The sequence below is a fragment of the Bicyclus anynana genome, chromosome 11, assembly GCF_947172395.1.
Source record: "Bicyclus anynana chromosome 11, ilBicAnyn1.1, whole genome shotgun sequence".
NCBI classification, from domain to species: domain Eukaryota; kingdom Metazoa; phylum Arthropoda; class Insecta; order Lepidoptera; family Nymphalidae; genus Bicyclus; species Bicyclus anynana.
In genome coordinates, this window is record NC_069093.1 from 10491178 (window position 1) to 10506577 (window position 15400).

General features: G+C 35.2%; 1 protein-coding gene across 1 annotated transcript in view; it reads left to right on the forward strand.

Moving 5' to 3' along the window:
- LOC112053581 (uncharacterized) overlaps positions 1–14205 on the forward strand; it is a 95167-nt gene extending 80962 nt beyond the window's left edge. Inside the window, exons 5-6 of the mRNA XM_024093043.2 lie at positions 2870–3089; positions 10508–14205. Of these exons, the coding sequence (XP_023948811.1) occupies positions 2870–3089; positions 10508–10584 (297 nt within the window). The 3' untranslated portion in view covers positions 10585–14205. The remainder of the gene's footprint in view (positions 1–2869; positions 3090–10507) is intronic.
- Positions 14206–15400: the final 1195 nt, after the last annotated feature.

Here is a 15400-nt window from a genome sequence, read left to right on the forward strand (position 1 = left end):
GGAAATTGCACTATGACGTTACTATCGGAATCAGGGGGCCTATTTTGTAATGATGTTTTGTATGACTCGCAAGTGCGAGTTTCGAATTCTATCTGTCTGGCCTCCGTGGCGCAGTGGTATGCGCGGCGAATTTACAAAACGGATGTCCTGGGTTCGATCCCCGGCTGGGCCGATTAAGATTTTCTTAATTGGTCCAGGTCTGGCTGGTGGGAGGCTTCGGCAATGGCTAGTTACCACCCTACCGACAAAGACGTACTGCCAAGCGTTTTAGCGTTCCGGTACAATGTCGTCTAGAAACCGAAAAGGGGTGAGGATTTTCATCCTCCTCCTAACAAGTTAGCCCGCTTCAATCTTAGATTGCATCATCACTTACCATCAGGTGAGATTGTAGTCAAGGGCTAACTTGTAAAGAATAAAAAAAAAATACCTGCTTCATAATTATTATTAGTAGGTACTTCTACCCGGAAAAATTACATGAAATATATATTAAATTATTCAAAATATTCGTTTATAAAAGTTGCTGCATGAAATAGCGGTTAAAAATAAAGAGATAATGAATTTACGAATTTCAATATTAAATTCTTCCATGCATTCATACTGGAGTACCTACTTTTACCTGATCTGCTCTTGATCCGCTGTGCCTGTTACGAAATCCTCTGTCCAACATTCCTCCAGGATATCTATATCTATACTTATAATAAAACTGGTCGAATTCTATACGTTTAATCGCAATTTGAGATTTTACTTATACCATTTGTAACACCAAACGTTACCGTGGCATAGAGTACTACTAATGCCATCTAGAATCTATACTTATAATACGAATTCTGTACATTTTGTACATTCTGTACATTGAAGATATTTTGAAAATTTTTGTTGGAGGCAATTTTATAATCGACATTGAAGCTAATACTTTTTTTCGATTTTTTGCCTGTCTGTCTGTCTGTGTTTTTTTGTTATTAGGGCATCACGCTGAAACTACTGAATGAATTCAAATGAAGCTTGGCACGGTTTAAGATAATAGTACAGAAAAGGTTATAGAATACTTTTTATTACGAAAATAAAATGAGAAGGGGGTAAAATAGGGGATGAAAGTTTGTATGGAAAGTCCTTAATTTTTAGAGTTACAGTTTCAAAAATTTGTTTTAAAAATGCGTAATTCCAAAATTTTTAAAATTCAACCCCTAAAGTGGTGAAATATAGCTTGAAAGTTGACATTGATTTCCACGCGGACGAAGTCGCGGGCGCCCGCTAGTGTTCTTTATATTACAGTGCTGCTTTATAAATGAAGGTCCTGGCTCTGATACTGGATCTGCCCAAGTCTACTTAGCAATTCAACCTTACGAACATGTACGAGTATTGCTATTTGCTAGCTTTTTAACCGACTTCAAAAAGGAGGAGGTTCTCAATTCGGTCGGTATTTTTTTTTTTATATATGTATACCGATTAGTCAAAGTCGCCTGGACCGATTTCAAAAATTCTTTTTTTGTTTGAAATGGTATGGTCCCCATTTGATCCCATTGCCTAATACATCACCGGCTTAACACCGCCTTCATACTGATCAGCAGGTAGAACATATTATGATGTTACTTTTAGCTTTTTAGTTTAGTGGGTACGTTTTTAGGTTTTGAAGTCGGTTGTATTTTTTTAATTAAAATTTTTTTAACGTTGCTATTCTATGTACTTTCATAAGTCAGTCAGTCATGCTAAAACCTTTGTTGTAGTGGGATAGGTATAACGATACGATGCCGATACCTAGGTATCCTATTTGTAACTTTGTTATCAAGAAATCTCTGAGATACCTATCTTTGAAAAGATTTTTTCGCTACTCCTTTGTGAAGCATGAGCTTGAGGAACGGTAACAATGCTTCTACAAATTACTGTAGATACGATATTCTCTACAAAATTTACTTTATACGGCTCTTTGTACTTTATTTATGGAACAAAAAACGCGATATTGGCTTCCTTTGTCGAAATAATTATTTAGACATTATTTCTATATTATAACGATTCGAAATTTATTGTGCCGTGATAGCCCAGTGGATACGACCTCTGCCTCCGATTCCGGAGATTGTGGGTTCGAATCCGGCCCAGGGCATTCACCTCCAACTTTTCAGTTGTGTGCATTTTAAGAAATTAAATATCACCTGTCTCTAACGGTGAAGGAAAAACATCGTGAGGAAACCTGCATACCAAAGAATTTTCGTAATTTTCTGCGTATGTGAAGTCTGCAAATCCGCACGGGCCAGCGTGGTGGACTATTGGCCTAACCCCTCTAATTCTAAGAGGAGACTCGAGCTCAGCAGTGAGCCGATTATGGGTTGATCAAATGAAAAGCTTGATACCCTTTTATTTAGAAGTCCATGCAAGAGGCCTAAAAGATATAGCTTTCCATGAGGTTGTAGGGTACAAATGAATTATGTAATAATAATTATGAACTATTTAAAAATTTCAGAAAATCTAAATTAAAGTCTTATTGAAAGCTCTGACCTAAACCGCGGACAGGTGAACATACATCAATTACGGACAAACGGAAATTCCAAAAGTATAAGCCCTAATTTGCACGTGAGCTTTTTAACGGACGTTAAATAAGCGTTCAAATACAACAAAATGTATTCCCAAATATATGTACACACGACAGCGTTTTTAACACGGCGCTTGTTTTCGAGCAGAGCAGTTGGAAATAGACCTTCATTTAACTTTACTCTTTTTTAACGTCCGTAAAAAATCTCTGTGCGAATGAGGCCTTAAGGTAACTAGCAAACAGCATCGCTTACCATCAAGAAATTGTTGAGATGGTTACAGAGAAGCGCTAGCTAGCCTCTTACTACCATAACAAATGTGTCTAAATTTATTATTTGCTTCACAGACGGAACCCTGGCAACACAGAGAGTTGAGTGCGCCACAGCCCGGCGGTCTGCGTGCCTCGTGGCGCATTCTGCGAGTCGCCGTGCCGTCCACAGCGAGCGGTGCTCTGCGCGTACGATGCGAAGCGATCCTCCCTGTAGAACCCCCCGTAGTCAGAGACACGATGACTATCATCACTGTGTACTCGCGCACACAGCTGTCGAAGTACGTTTCTAATAGAGGTATGTGAGTTTGTCTTAGAATACGTAACGTTTAGATTGCGCCACAGTTCGACGGTTTGTGTACCTCTGGGGCCGCCGTGCCGTCCACTGTGAACGGAGCTCTGCGCATGCGATGCGAAACAATCCTCCGTGTAGAACCCCCGTAGTCGGAGAACACTATGACTATGACTAAGCCGAGGTCCGAGTCTCAGAGGAGAGAGAGTCCTTAGAGAGTCGTTCCGCCCATCTACTCTGCTTCTGCCTTTGGGTCACATTAGGCGAGACTTCTGCGCTCGCCCAAACCCCCAGTGACGCCGCTCAGGTCCCATTAAGTAGCTTACGGCACTTACATATTCAGACAAAAAAGAGTACGTTTAAAAAAGTACGTTTCTAATAGAAGTACCTACGTGTGTTTGTCCCGTAGTCAGAGACACGATTAGTATAATCACTGTGTACTCACGCACACAGTTGTAGAAGTACATTTCTAATAGAACTACGTGGGTTTGTTTTCCGGTACGTTGTTTCGTACCGGAAAACAATCCCACGTAGTTCTATGACGGTTCACGGTTTATCATAAACGACCAATATTCGGCTAACTGTTGAGTCCGAGTTTCCTTTCAAAAGGGAAGGTTAGGCTAATAGTCCATCAAGCTGGCCCAATATGGCACGCTTCACATATGTAGAGAATCAAGAAAATTCTCGGGTATGTCGCCTTCTTAATGATGTTTTTCCTTCAGCGTTTCTAAATTTTATTGGAAATATTTTAAACATCTCTCAAATAGAGCAGCTTTTTTAATCTATTGACAAATTAAATGATTGCTTTAATTTAAATAAAAAACTTGCATTGCACGTTATAAAATATCGTACAGTATTTAAAACATAGCAGTAAATTAATGTTCAAATAATAGCCGAACACAATAGATCGAAAGCTTTCGGCAAAATGGATTTGAAAAAAAAAATCTGGACAAAAATCATTTAAGAATGTCGAAATACTTATACATCTTGTAACATTTATACGTTGAAGTTTCATTATTTTCACTTATGGTTCTACGTTCAACTCGATATCTCCACGCTTCATTGAAATAAAGTCATGAAAGACTAGAGAAAGGACAGACAGACAGACCGACAGATATACAGACATAAAAACAAAACGACAGACAGACAGACGGACAACAAAATTATTGGTTCTGATTATTTCCGTGTGAGTTACTGAACCCTAAATACACATAGCAGATATTAACCCATTTGTATTTATTTACTTAATGATGAAATATGAAACACGTGAGCACATCCATTTGTCAGAACTTTGTGTAAACTGTATAATATACCAAAAAAAGGTTTTATTTACTCAAATAACAAACAGCACGTAATACCACAGCTCCCGGGATAACGGGGATCAACAAATATAAATTTATAAATATTGTTGGATTTTACTTTGTTTTATTTCGTATGTTTTCGCCACGTTTAGAACGTGGTCTGATGTAGTGGCTTATTTACGCAATACAATGTAAGATTGTTATTTTAATTATGGCATATAATTAATATTGAAACATAGAAAACTTTTATCTATAGGTACTTTTATTTTAATCGAAATTTTACTAATATTATAAACGCAAACGTTTGTATATTTGGATGTTTGTTACTCTTTAACGCCGCAACTACTGAACCTTTAATATGATAAAGTTTGTGTTGTTTACGGGGCTTTTGAAATAATTATACCAATGCCACGTTATTTGTAAAAGTCAGAGGCTATGGGTATTTTATTACTTAATTTAAATGTGATTTTAGTCCTGTTTGTGTAGTTATTGTAGGGGAAAAGGAATATTGTACTTGAATACAAATGAAAAATCAATATCAAAAGTCAAATAATAATACAACATGATATCATGACATTTGGCCATTCAAACAATGCCTCCACACTCCACACACACAACAATATATTCAAATCAAGACAATATCTATATAAATGTTGTGTATTTAGATTTTCGTGTTTAATTTATTATTTACGTGAATGTTGTGATGAGGCAGCCATTCATACAAAAAGGGATCCTCGTCCAATTTCGTAACAAAGAGATTAACTGAAGGGATATAATTTTAATACTGTCCCTTGTTTTTGTGAAATACCCTGCGGATAATTTTGTTATTATTATAAGATCAGCCCTCGTCGAGTTTATTTGGGGGACAAATAAGTTTCTACTTAATCGTTTTACTTAATATTGTACAAGCAATCTCACGAACGCAGTTCCTAGTTATATTCCATATTTGTCATTCCCTCCCATACTCTAATCTCGTCATCTGAGGCACGTCTATAAGCCACATATTACCATACTAATTAGAAATTCAGATAGCAACAAATACTTGGTTATTACATAACATGGTACACACGATTGCGCACAAATATTTTATAACATCAAGATGATACGTAATTATGTTTGCATTTAATAAATAGAGTTAACAATGGAATTGAACTTTATTAAAAGGTTTTATTTTTTACGTTTAACCCTAATTTTATTTAAAACTAACAATTACTTATAGCCATACTCCAGCGTGGTGGACTATTCGCCTATCCCCTCTAATTCCGTGAAGAGACTCGAGCTTAGCAGTGAGCCGAATATGGGTTGATAATGATGATGATTATTATAAAGAGGTAAATTTTGTGAGTTTATGAGTAATCTCTGAACTTAACCGATTTTGGAAAATGTAAAATTCTTTATAATAAAAGTATACCTAAGTATACCTTTATATTACAGTCTATTATTACACAAAATCTTTATATAGGTATATGCGAAAGGTCATTTATCACGAAATCTCAAAAACCGCTTGACGTACAAACATGAAATTTGGCAGGGAGGTAGTTTATTTAGGTAGTAGAGGTCTGCCAAGAACGGATTTTATGAGAGGGCCGGATTATGAGAGTCTAAGGGCGGACGAAGTCACGGGCGTCCGCTAGTACTGTCATAAAACATATTATAACGTTAGACGCTATCTCTGTACTTCGAAATATTTGTAGCCAAATTAAATTAAACTGTACGTGACAGTTGTTTTAATAAATGGTCATATTATTTAGAACTTAATATTTTAACAAAGAGTCCTACAATAATGTTGTTTCCAAATAGTATTGTAATTTGAATATCACAAAACTATTCACGAAAAACATAGTGAATATGTAACTTTGTGAATATGTAGCCAATTATACAAAAAAACAGTCTGACATTCCAAATGTTATTAATTTAGAATTTAATGTTAATGTTAAATAAAGAGAAAATATTTTCTGAAATAGTTTGCCATACATTTCTTTCATTAAAATGTTACACAATTTGATTTTTTATATCACGAATATACAGTTCAACTTTATTTATCTGTTTAGATCTATATATATGGAGGAAAACAAGTGATTTGTTTATGTACAAGATCCGTAATCCGTATCAGAATTTATAAAATAAAAAAATAATTATTAATTAATACGTAATTTATAGTACAAAATCCCCCAATGTCAAATTAATTTAGAACTTTATACCCACCTAAAATGGTATTTTAATGTTTAAATATAATTTCTATCACATTTCTATCATTTGAATCGTTTAAAAGCATTATTAACAAAACCACTTAACATAACACAGCTGCAGCAGCTCATGAAAATGATATCTTTACAAATTCGTGTACGGAAAATGTAGAGAAATAAAGGGAACCGTTAAAATTAGTAATGATTCACTATTAATTATGAATACTACGAACCAACATAATGGTGTTTTGCAAACAAAATCGCTTTTGTGTTAAGGTGCTACCGCGATTGTAGCCAGGTAAAATGTGCTTAAAAGCTGCCCAAGGGAAATTAGTGGTCCGGTAATATTTATAATAACAAATCGTCAAAAATTAGGTTGCAAGTTTACTCATAAAGTTATTCAGCTTTGTTGTTCTAATAACTGACCGTTTTTACGGATTTTGTAATTAGGTCAGTTGTATATTTGAACAAATATGAGTTTTCGTTTAATTTTGTTCTCTCCTGGGTTCAGTATTTTTCTACGTCCAAAATATGTGGGTACAGTTTGGTTGAGAAAACACAATACAATGTTGTTGTTTTTAAAACAAACCAAATTTAACTTGTAAAGCTATTGCAATTTATAATTATGTGTGCATTAAAAGCTATTAACAATGATACCAAACGAATTTGGAATTAATAAATTGCAAACAGATTTTACGATAAAATAATATAATATGCAGCATAATCTCATTATTGTTAAATCTAGATAAAGTTAGGACTACACGAGTTCAGGGGATCCAGTTTTGATTTCGAAACCAACCAAAAATGACAGCGCATTGATGCAGATAATCTCTAGTTAATACAACTAAACCGTTTATTGATGGGATTATGAATTTACAATTCTAGTATTCCGCTCATATATCGAGTAGGCATAGAAGAGTGAATAGGTATTTTTAGGCAAACGCGGTTTACAAATAGGCTGCTTATAGATGCATCTTTGCCTACAATTGCGAATTATTCCAATCATGAGCTGACTTTTTATGAGTAAAAAGTAATAATACCTACCATGTATATTGCTAGATTCAAACAAATCAGAGCTAGCTTTTTCTGGCGGCTATTGCTTGTAAGTTGATCACAAAAATACCAGCAGACTGAAATTAATTATTCAATCGCTCGGGTTTTTTTTTCTGGATAAATAGTACGATGACCTTATATGTGGAGGTAATTAAAAGTACTTAAATAAAATAATGAAATATTGTTAAATTAAGACATGAAAGCGAAATGAATAAAACCAATTTAAAGAAATTATTTGATCACAAAATATCAGTTAATTTATTCTGATGCCTATGAAGTACTTCCGTAACAATGAACGTGAAGAAAATACCTGGGAAATATGTTAGAATAGTGAAAGAAATGCACTAGAAGAGATGCATGCACGAGCGTATGGTCAGAAACTGGTGTCACTAACAAGTTCCAAGTGGAGGTGGGCTTACACCAAGGATCGGCTTTAAGCCCCTATTTGTTTCTCCGAGTAATGGATGCTCTGACATCAGACATACAGGAAGAAGCACCTTGGTGTATGCTGATCGCCGATTATATTGTACTTGTCGGAGAAAACGCATCTGAGGTACAGAGCAGACTGGGAAAATGGCAGAAGAAATTGGAAAGTGTTGGCCTACGAATCAGTCAAACGAAAACTGAATATTTATTCTTGGACTTGAAATGGCGACAGGTCTCAGGTGTACTGTCTAAAGAGAATTGACGTGCCATATGGGTACAGGCCCAAGTTGTATAATGAAAAAAATTGTTCTGTAAACAAATGATAAAACTTTGAACAAAAGTTAAAAAGAATGATTTCAATAACGCGTTAAATGAATAACGAATAAAAATAACGTCACATCACTAACGCACTGTGTTGTTTTAGAGACTTGGGACCAAAAAGTCGAAACCTGGTTGCGTCCCGAAACTGTGTAACCTTTGCTTTATAGTATAGTTTATTTTAATATAAGCTCGTTTAACAGAATGTTGTTTTAGCAAACATAATTACGTTTTGTTTTACGCAAATTTTATAATCGACACGGTCTGGTAATGTTTAACATACCCAAGGGAAATTAGTTGCCAATAAAACTTCGAATATAAAACAATATTTATGAAGTAAAATGAGCGCACTTCAATAATAATTACTTACATTTCTGTTGTAATTATGGATTGTTTTTGTTATTTGCAAAAATTATTTAGCTACACTAGCTATAGTCTATAGTATTTTTTATGCATCTACGATGAAATAAAAAAAAGGGTTAAATAAATAAATCGTATAAGTTAAAATTTTATTGGTAGCTTTTTTGATTCTAAAGCCAATTAGCCCTTGATTGAGATCTCACCTGATGGGCAGAGACGAAAGCGGGCTTACTTATAAGGAGTATAAGTTTATTCTAGCCTTAATAAGCTTTCACGGTTTGTACGCGTCATCGAACTGGAACTTTCGCTTGACGGTACGTCTCTGTTTAGACCTCTTTAATCCAGCCCTTACAGTATCACTATAAAAATGGAGTAACTTCTCCCGTTTTCTCAATGTTTCCCTACACTGCTCTGCTCCTATTAATTGTAGCGTGATGAAAAGTATACTATAACCTGCCCAGGAGTATGAAGAATAATTGTACCAAGTTTCGTTAAAATCCGCCGAGTAGGTTTTGTTTTTCTAATGAACAGACAGACAGAAAAAAAAATACGGTTGTATTTTTGGCATCTATATCGATCACTAATCGTTATCACCCCCTGATAGATATTTTGGAAATATATTTCATGTACAGAATTGAATATATTTTATCTACAGATTTATTATAAGTACCTATAGAAGAAGATGTTGCTTCATCTGCTTTTCTAAACTTGCCGTTTAATAACCATGTGCTGTGTAATACTTACGAAGTTATTTAGATTAGTAGATACATTTACAATCCCCATACAAAGTTATCTTGTCACCCCACAAGTTCTAATAGGTTAATAGAATACAATTCATAGTATGGCCATATTGGGCTCACGAACTTGTGAGGAGAAACTGGCATGGGTCCACTTAAGGCTCACTGGACTGTAAATGTGTTAAGAAGAAAATAAACATGAAGACCCTAAATGAGGGTTTACTTAATGATTAAAATAATGAATAAAATTTCTGACGCTGGATTACAAAGTAAATACGTACGGGTAGCCAAAACAATATTAATACACAAATTTATTGAAGTACCCTAAATAAATAAGCTTAGATAACATTATTAGAAAATACAGGAAAGTCATTGTATACCGTGATGGACGGATTGAGACCGTGGTTTTTAGAAGTCTTTACAAAAAAGTGTATGTCCAATTGTGACCAATCATCATCATCATCATTAACAACCTATATTCGGCTCACTGTTGAGCTCGAGTCTCTTCTCAGAATGACAGGGGTAGGCCAATAGTCCACTACGCTGGCCCACGCTGGCGAATTGGCAGACTTCACACACGCAGAGGATGAAGAAAATTCTTTGGTATGCAGGTTTCCTAACGATGTTTTTCCTTTACCGTTTGAGACCCGTGATATTTAATTTCTTAAAATGCACATAACTGCTAAGTTAGAGGTGCATGCCCCGGACCGGATTCGTACCCACACCCTCCGAAATCGGAGGTAGAGTTCATATCTACTGGGCTATCATGGCTCTTCAATATGATGATTTTGATGTTGCCCTATAGTGTCGATGATCCTATGGTGCTGGAATGGCATTGGAAAGTGAAATGGAATAGGTCTACTCATACTAGGGTGACCGTCGACATCTAGTGGGTTACAGGGAGTCGCTGGATGCTGGATGATCCTGGTATTTGGAAGTCCTTCAAAGAGGCCTTTGTTCTTTAGTGGATTTTCATCAACTGATAATGACGATGAAAATAATTAATGAAAATCTTAAATTAATTATTATTTTTTTTGTTTCAGGTATACAAATGGATTATAAATATAGTATTGTGTTAATCTGGACTTTTAAAGTAATATTGAAGTTTTTGAGCTTATGAGGCTTGGTATGAAGTACTTTCACAGTGATATTAGAATAAGTGTAGATAAATGTGATCGGCCTCCAAACATAACAAAGTAGTATAGGAGCCAGCGAATAATTTTAATATCGTCTGTTTTTTTAAGCAGAAACTAAAAATAATTGCCATAATAATTATATGCTTTAAATATTACCAATCTTCCCATTACCCTCTAATTAGTCGGAAAGGACTGTGTAAATAGTGGGTGCTTACATTAGTCCAACGAGCGAGGATCGAACCGCGACCTCTCAGTGATGTGTCGCACCCTTTATCGTTGAAAACAGGACTTTAAAATCGATACTAAGTATATACTGTGTACAATCATCTATACATTTTTGTATGTCCATTTTGAATCTAAAATTATTATTTGCTGGCTCTTCGACTACTGCTGTAACTATTAAATATACGATATTAGATCGTATGTAACCTACAAATAAAGATGAATTTAATTCAGCAGTCTATAGATATCCATAGATATAATTAATATGCAATACGGAGTTATTATTTTTTGTACATTCCCAAGTTGTTTTTTTTTTATAATATCGTCAAAGTGTATAATAATAAAATTATTATTAATTATATTATGTAAAATATAAAATTTGTTAGATAAATAAATAAATAAAACTGAAATATAAATATGTAATATTGTAGAATAAATGTTATTTGTTCATTATTACATTTTTAAAAAATTTCTTGAAGAAGTGTCACTTTCTCCGAGAAAAGGTTTCGTGTTAGAATAATGTTAAAGGCAATAAGGTTTGGACTATGAAAACAGAAACTCAAATATGGGATGAAAATATTTCGGTTTATTTATAGGAAAAAGATCAGGTAGTAGGTTTTCAAAGTCTGGCATTTCGCAATTCGAGCCACGTTTGTCCAGTAAAATCACCTATACTTATGAAAAAATAAAGTTTGCAATAGTCTATTATAGTTGGACAACCTTCTGAGACTTCCCTTCTACCTTTACATTCTCGTTTTACTACATGATTTTCGTTTAACTGGAGGTATAGTACCTACTTGTCAAAAAGAGCATGACGCAATAATGCACGCCATTGACGATCAATTATTCTCACGTTTCTGCAACACCCACGACTATAGTTGATCGTGTATTGGTCACTGCGTGCATGACGGCTCGACTTACGAAACGTCTTCGATGCCGTTTGCGCTGCAGAAACGTGAGAATAATTGACCGTCAATGGCTGACTTAAATTAAGTTACTATAGTATATTCTGGAAAGGCCTTTTGTATTTGGATCTAGTGGTAATATGATGGACTAATCGTGCGGCTAAAGAACTGCAGTTTTTACTATTCATTAAAACTGTTCAGATAAATTGTCTGTGTGTAGTGTACGTCAGTTGTAACTGTACAGTTTGTAACGATTTTTATTGAAATTACCATCAGATAAAACTATACAGTCAAACCTAAAACTGACGGTCTGTAGCGCCTGAGTTTCATACATCTCTCTGTCAACTTTTTACTGTCAAATGCTTATGTCTACACCTACCTTTATATCAAAACCCAAACAAGCAGACTTCTAAAAGTAGACAACTCCCACCCAGTCTCCACTGTAGGTTGGATGCTTGTATCGTGATACGTATATTGTATAGGTTCACTTGGTGGTTCAATTACACATACCTGGATCACCTATTTAATTACTGGCATATGAACATCTCAGGTTCATGGGCGCAAGATAGCGTATTACAGCATACTGTACGCTACGGCGTATTATTCCGTATATATACTTAGCCTTAGGCTTATACCCGTATAAGTCTAAGGCTTAGTCAAAGTCAAAGTCAAAGTCAAAATTCACTTATTTCAATTTGGCTTAGTACACAAGTCCTAAGCATGCTCTGCAAAAGGTTTCTATCAAAGACAATGGTAATTCCACATACGTTAAGATTACGTAGGCTTACTCCTAAAGTAATTTGTATTAAAAAATATGACGAATCCACGAACTAATAAAAACAGGACGTAAGGCTCCAATAAATGAAATATGGTCAGCCGACATGATATATGCAGCCGTAGGTCACTGCCATATATTTCGTTACTGAGTTCTGACACAGGCTGTCGTCATAACAGTCTATCATGCGATATTGCTGCCAGCGGAATGGGGTCACATTTTATAAACTAGAAAACGACTTTTAAAGTATTCTACTTACTCCTATAAACTCCATTTTGAATTTTCTTACAGAACCCTTATACATATTGCTTACTAGCAAACAAATACAAGGATAAATAAATAGCCTCGCTGATGTAACTTTCCATTGGTGAAAGAAATGTTAGAATCGTTCCAGTAGTTTTGTGACCTATTCGATTTTAGCGATTTCAAAAGTTACGAGGTCGATTGACCCCAAACCCCACAGAAAGTTTTAGTATGGGGTCGAAAGACCTCATACAGAAAAATAAGTGCCGCAACGAACGTGTTAATGAACTGAGTTCCTTGTGTTTGTTAATTCATATTTAGTAAATTTGCTTTGGTCTCTACTCTACCGAAGTACTCATTTTGATATTCTATTTTTTGAAGAAATTTGGTTTAGGCTGTAAGCCGGATGCCAAAATCGAACATTCTTCTTGAAATAGAATAAATACCTCTACTTGAATATATAGGACTCAGTGATTAAAAAGAAAAAGTTAAAAGAGAACTCTATCTAAGTCATTTTTTGAGTAGTACGAGTACCTCATGGTTCTCGGGATATCTGTGTTCAGGTGTTAGTCAGAGGCGTGCACAAGGTTTTTGATAACGGCGGGCACTATAATATGAGAAAGAAAGGACAACGCCTTACATACTTCATTTCAAAGATATTGTGTTCAATAAACTGAAACATGAATAAATTGGTCCATTGACAATTATTGTCGATTGTATCTTTTACAGGCAATTATTGTCTATCTGTTAAGATTTACCGAGAGCCAAGCGAGAGAGAGTGTACCAAATAAACTAAAAATACGTTATCTATGTACTTACACGTTTGAGGATCTGTAGCTTTAAAACCTACTACCTTCAAAAGATTCAGTCCAAACTCCTTATTAATTTGCTACTTATGATATAGACCAAGATCCCAGAGAGATTTGACACAGCTTACTTTTACAAAATGATAATGAAACCTTAGGTTTTCAGTAGCGTCTCATGTGCTTTGGGTCTGCATTTGTGGAGTCTTGCTCTGGGCAATAAGAATTTGAAAATAAGATGTGTCAGATCGCTCTTTTTTATTCTTTACAAGTTAGCCCTTCACCACAATATCACCTGATGGTAAGTGATGATGCAACTAAGATGGAAGCGGGCTAACTTGTTAGGAGTAGGATGAAAATCCACACACCTTTTTACTGTAATAGTAGCGATGGGTTGACAGACTTTCGGCCTACATAAATCGAGGTGTTTGGCTATCGCAGACTTTCGGACTTTCGGTCTAAAACTCTTTTGTGTCTACTGATTTGTAATTAATTATAAAATATTAAGCGTTAATCTATGGCTGTGTTTCACCTAAGGTAATGTCAATTCTTTGCACGAAATCGTCTTTTATCTTAAATGTACAGTTAAACGGTATCATTGTTTTATTTGATTTATTGTAAACTTGAATGGAATACGTAAATAAAACATGAAATAAATTTGTATTTTATTTAGCCCAAACCGTTCTGTAACATTATTACCAACAACACTTCTACCGACTCTGTTACTAACTGACAATTGAAGAAGTTTTTCAACACCACCACCATCATCATCATCATCATCATCATCATCATCATCATCATCATCATCATCACCATCATCATCATCATCATCATCATCATCATCATCATCATCATCATCATCATCATCATCATCATCATCATCATCATCATCATCATCATCATCATCATCATCATCATCATCATCATCACCACCATCATCATCATCATCATCATTATTCATCATCAGCTGATAGACGCCCACTGCTGGACAATGGGCTATTGTATCGACTACCAAGCAAACTGTGAAATTGTTTTAGTTGGAGTTTTTCTGTAGGTAAGTACTAAAGAGTTAAAGTTTGTGAGTTTGTTGAAGATAACCTCTGGATCTACTACACCGATTTTGGATTTTTTAACAATAGAAAGCTACATCTTTACCGAGTAACATAAGCTTAAGCTATAATTAATTCCCGTGTTCCCTCAAGAACGGGAAATACGGAAACCGCGGGGCGTCAGCTAATCTCAATTCGTATGTATAAATGCGAAAGGTCATCACAAAATCTCGAAAACCGCTTGACGTACAAAGACGAAATTTGGCAGGGAGGTACTCTATAAGTACTTAGTAGGTATCCGCTAAGAATGGATTTGATTGATAAACATAATCGCCCTAGTACAATGGACGTGTAGTCTTACTGAGGCTCCGATCAATATTTTGATGGTTTTTACTTACATGATATTCATCGGATTTCATTCGGAAGACGCAACCTCTTACCTTGTTGGTAGTTTTACAAAAACAAAAGCTACTGAGGCGCTCAATCGTGAGAAGCGCAGAGAATTAGGTAAACTAAGAAAACTAAAACATCGAGTAGCCTGTGAGACTTCACGTCCATACCTACAGGTTAATAAAATATTAATTAAACAGTTCGGTTCCTATAAGTGGTCTCGTTAATACCTTGAAAATATGAGAAATACTCCCGAGCAGCCTATATAATTTATTTATTTAAGCCTTTTACAATCTAAATTACATAATATTTATTACATGCTAAGTATATAGTTAAATTTCATCCCACTTCTGGGCAAAGGCCTCCCCCTTCCTCTTCCATTGTGTCCTTTCCATAGCTGATCGGGTCTAGTA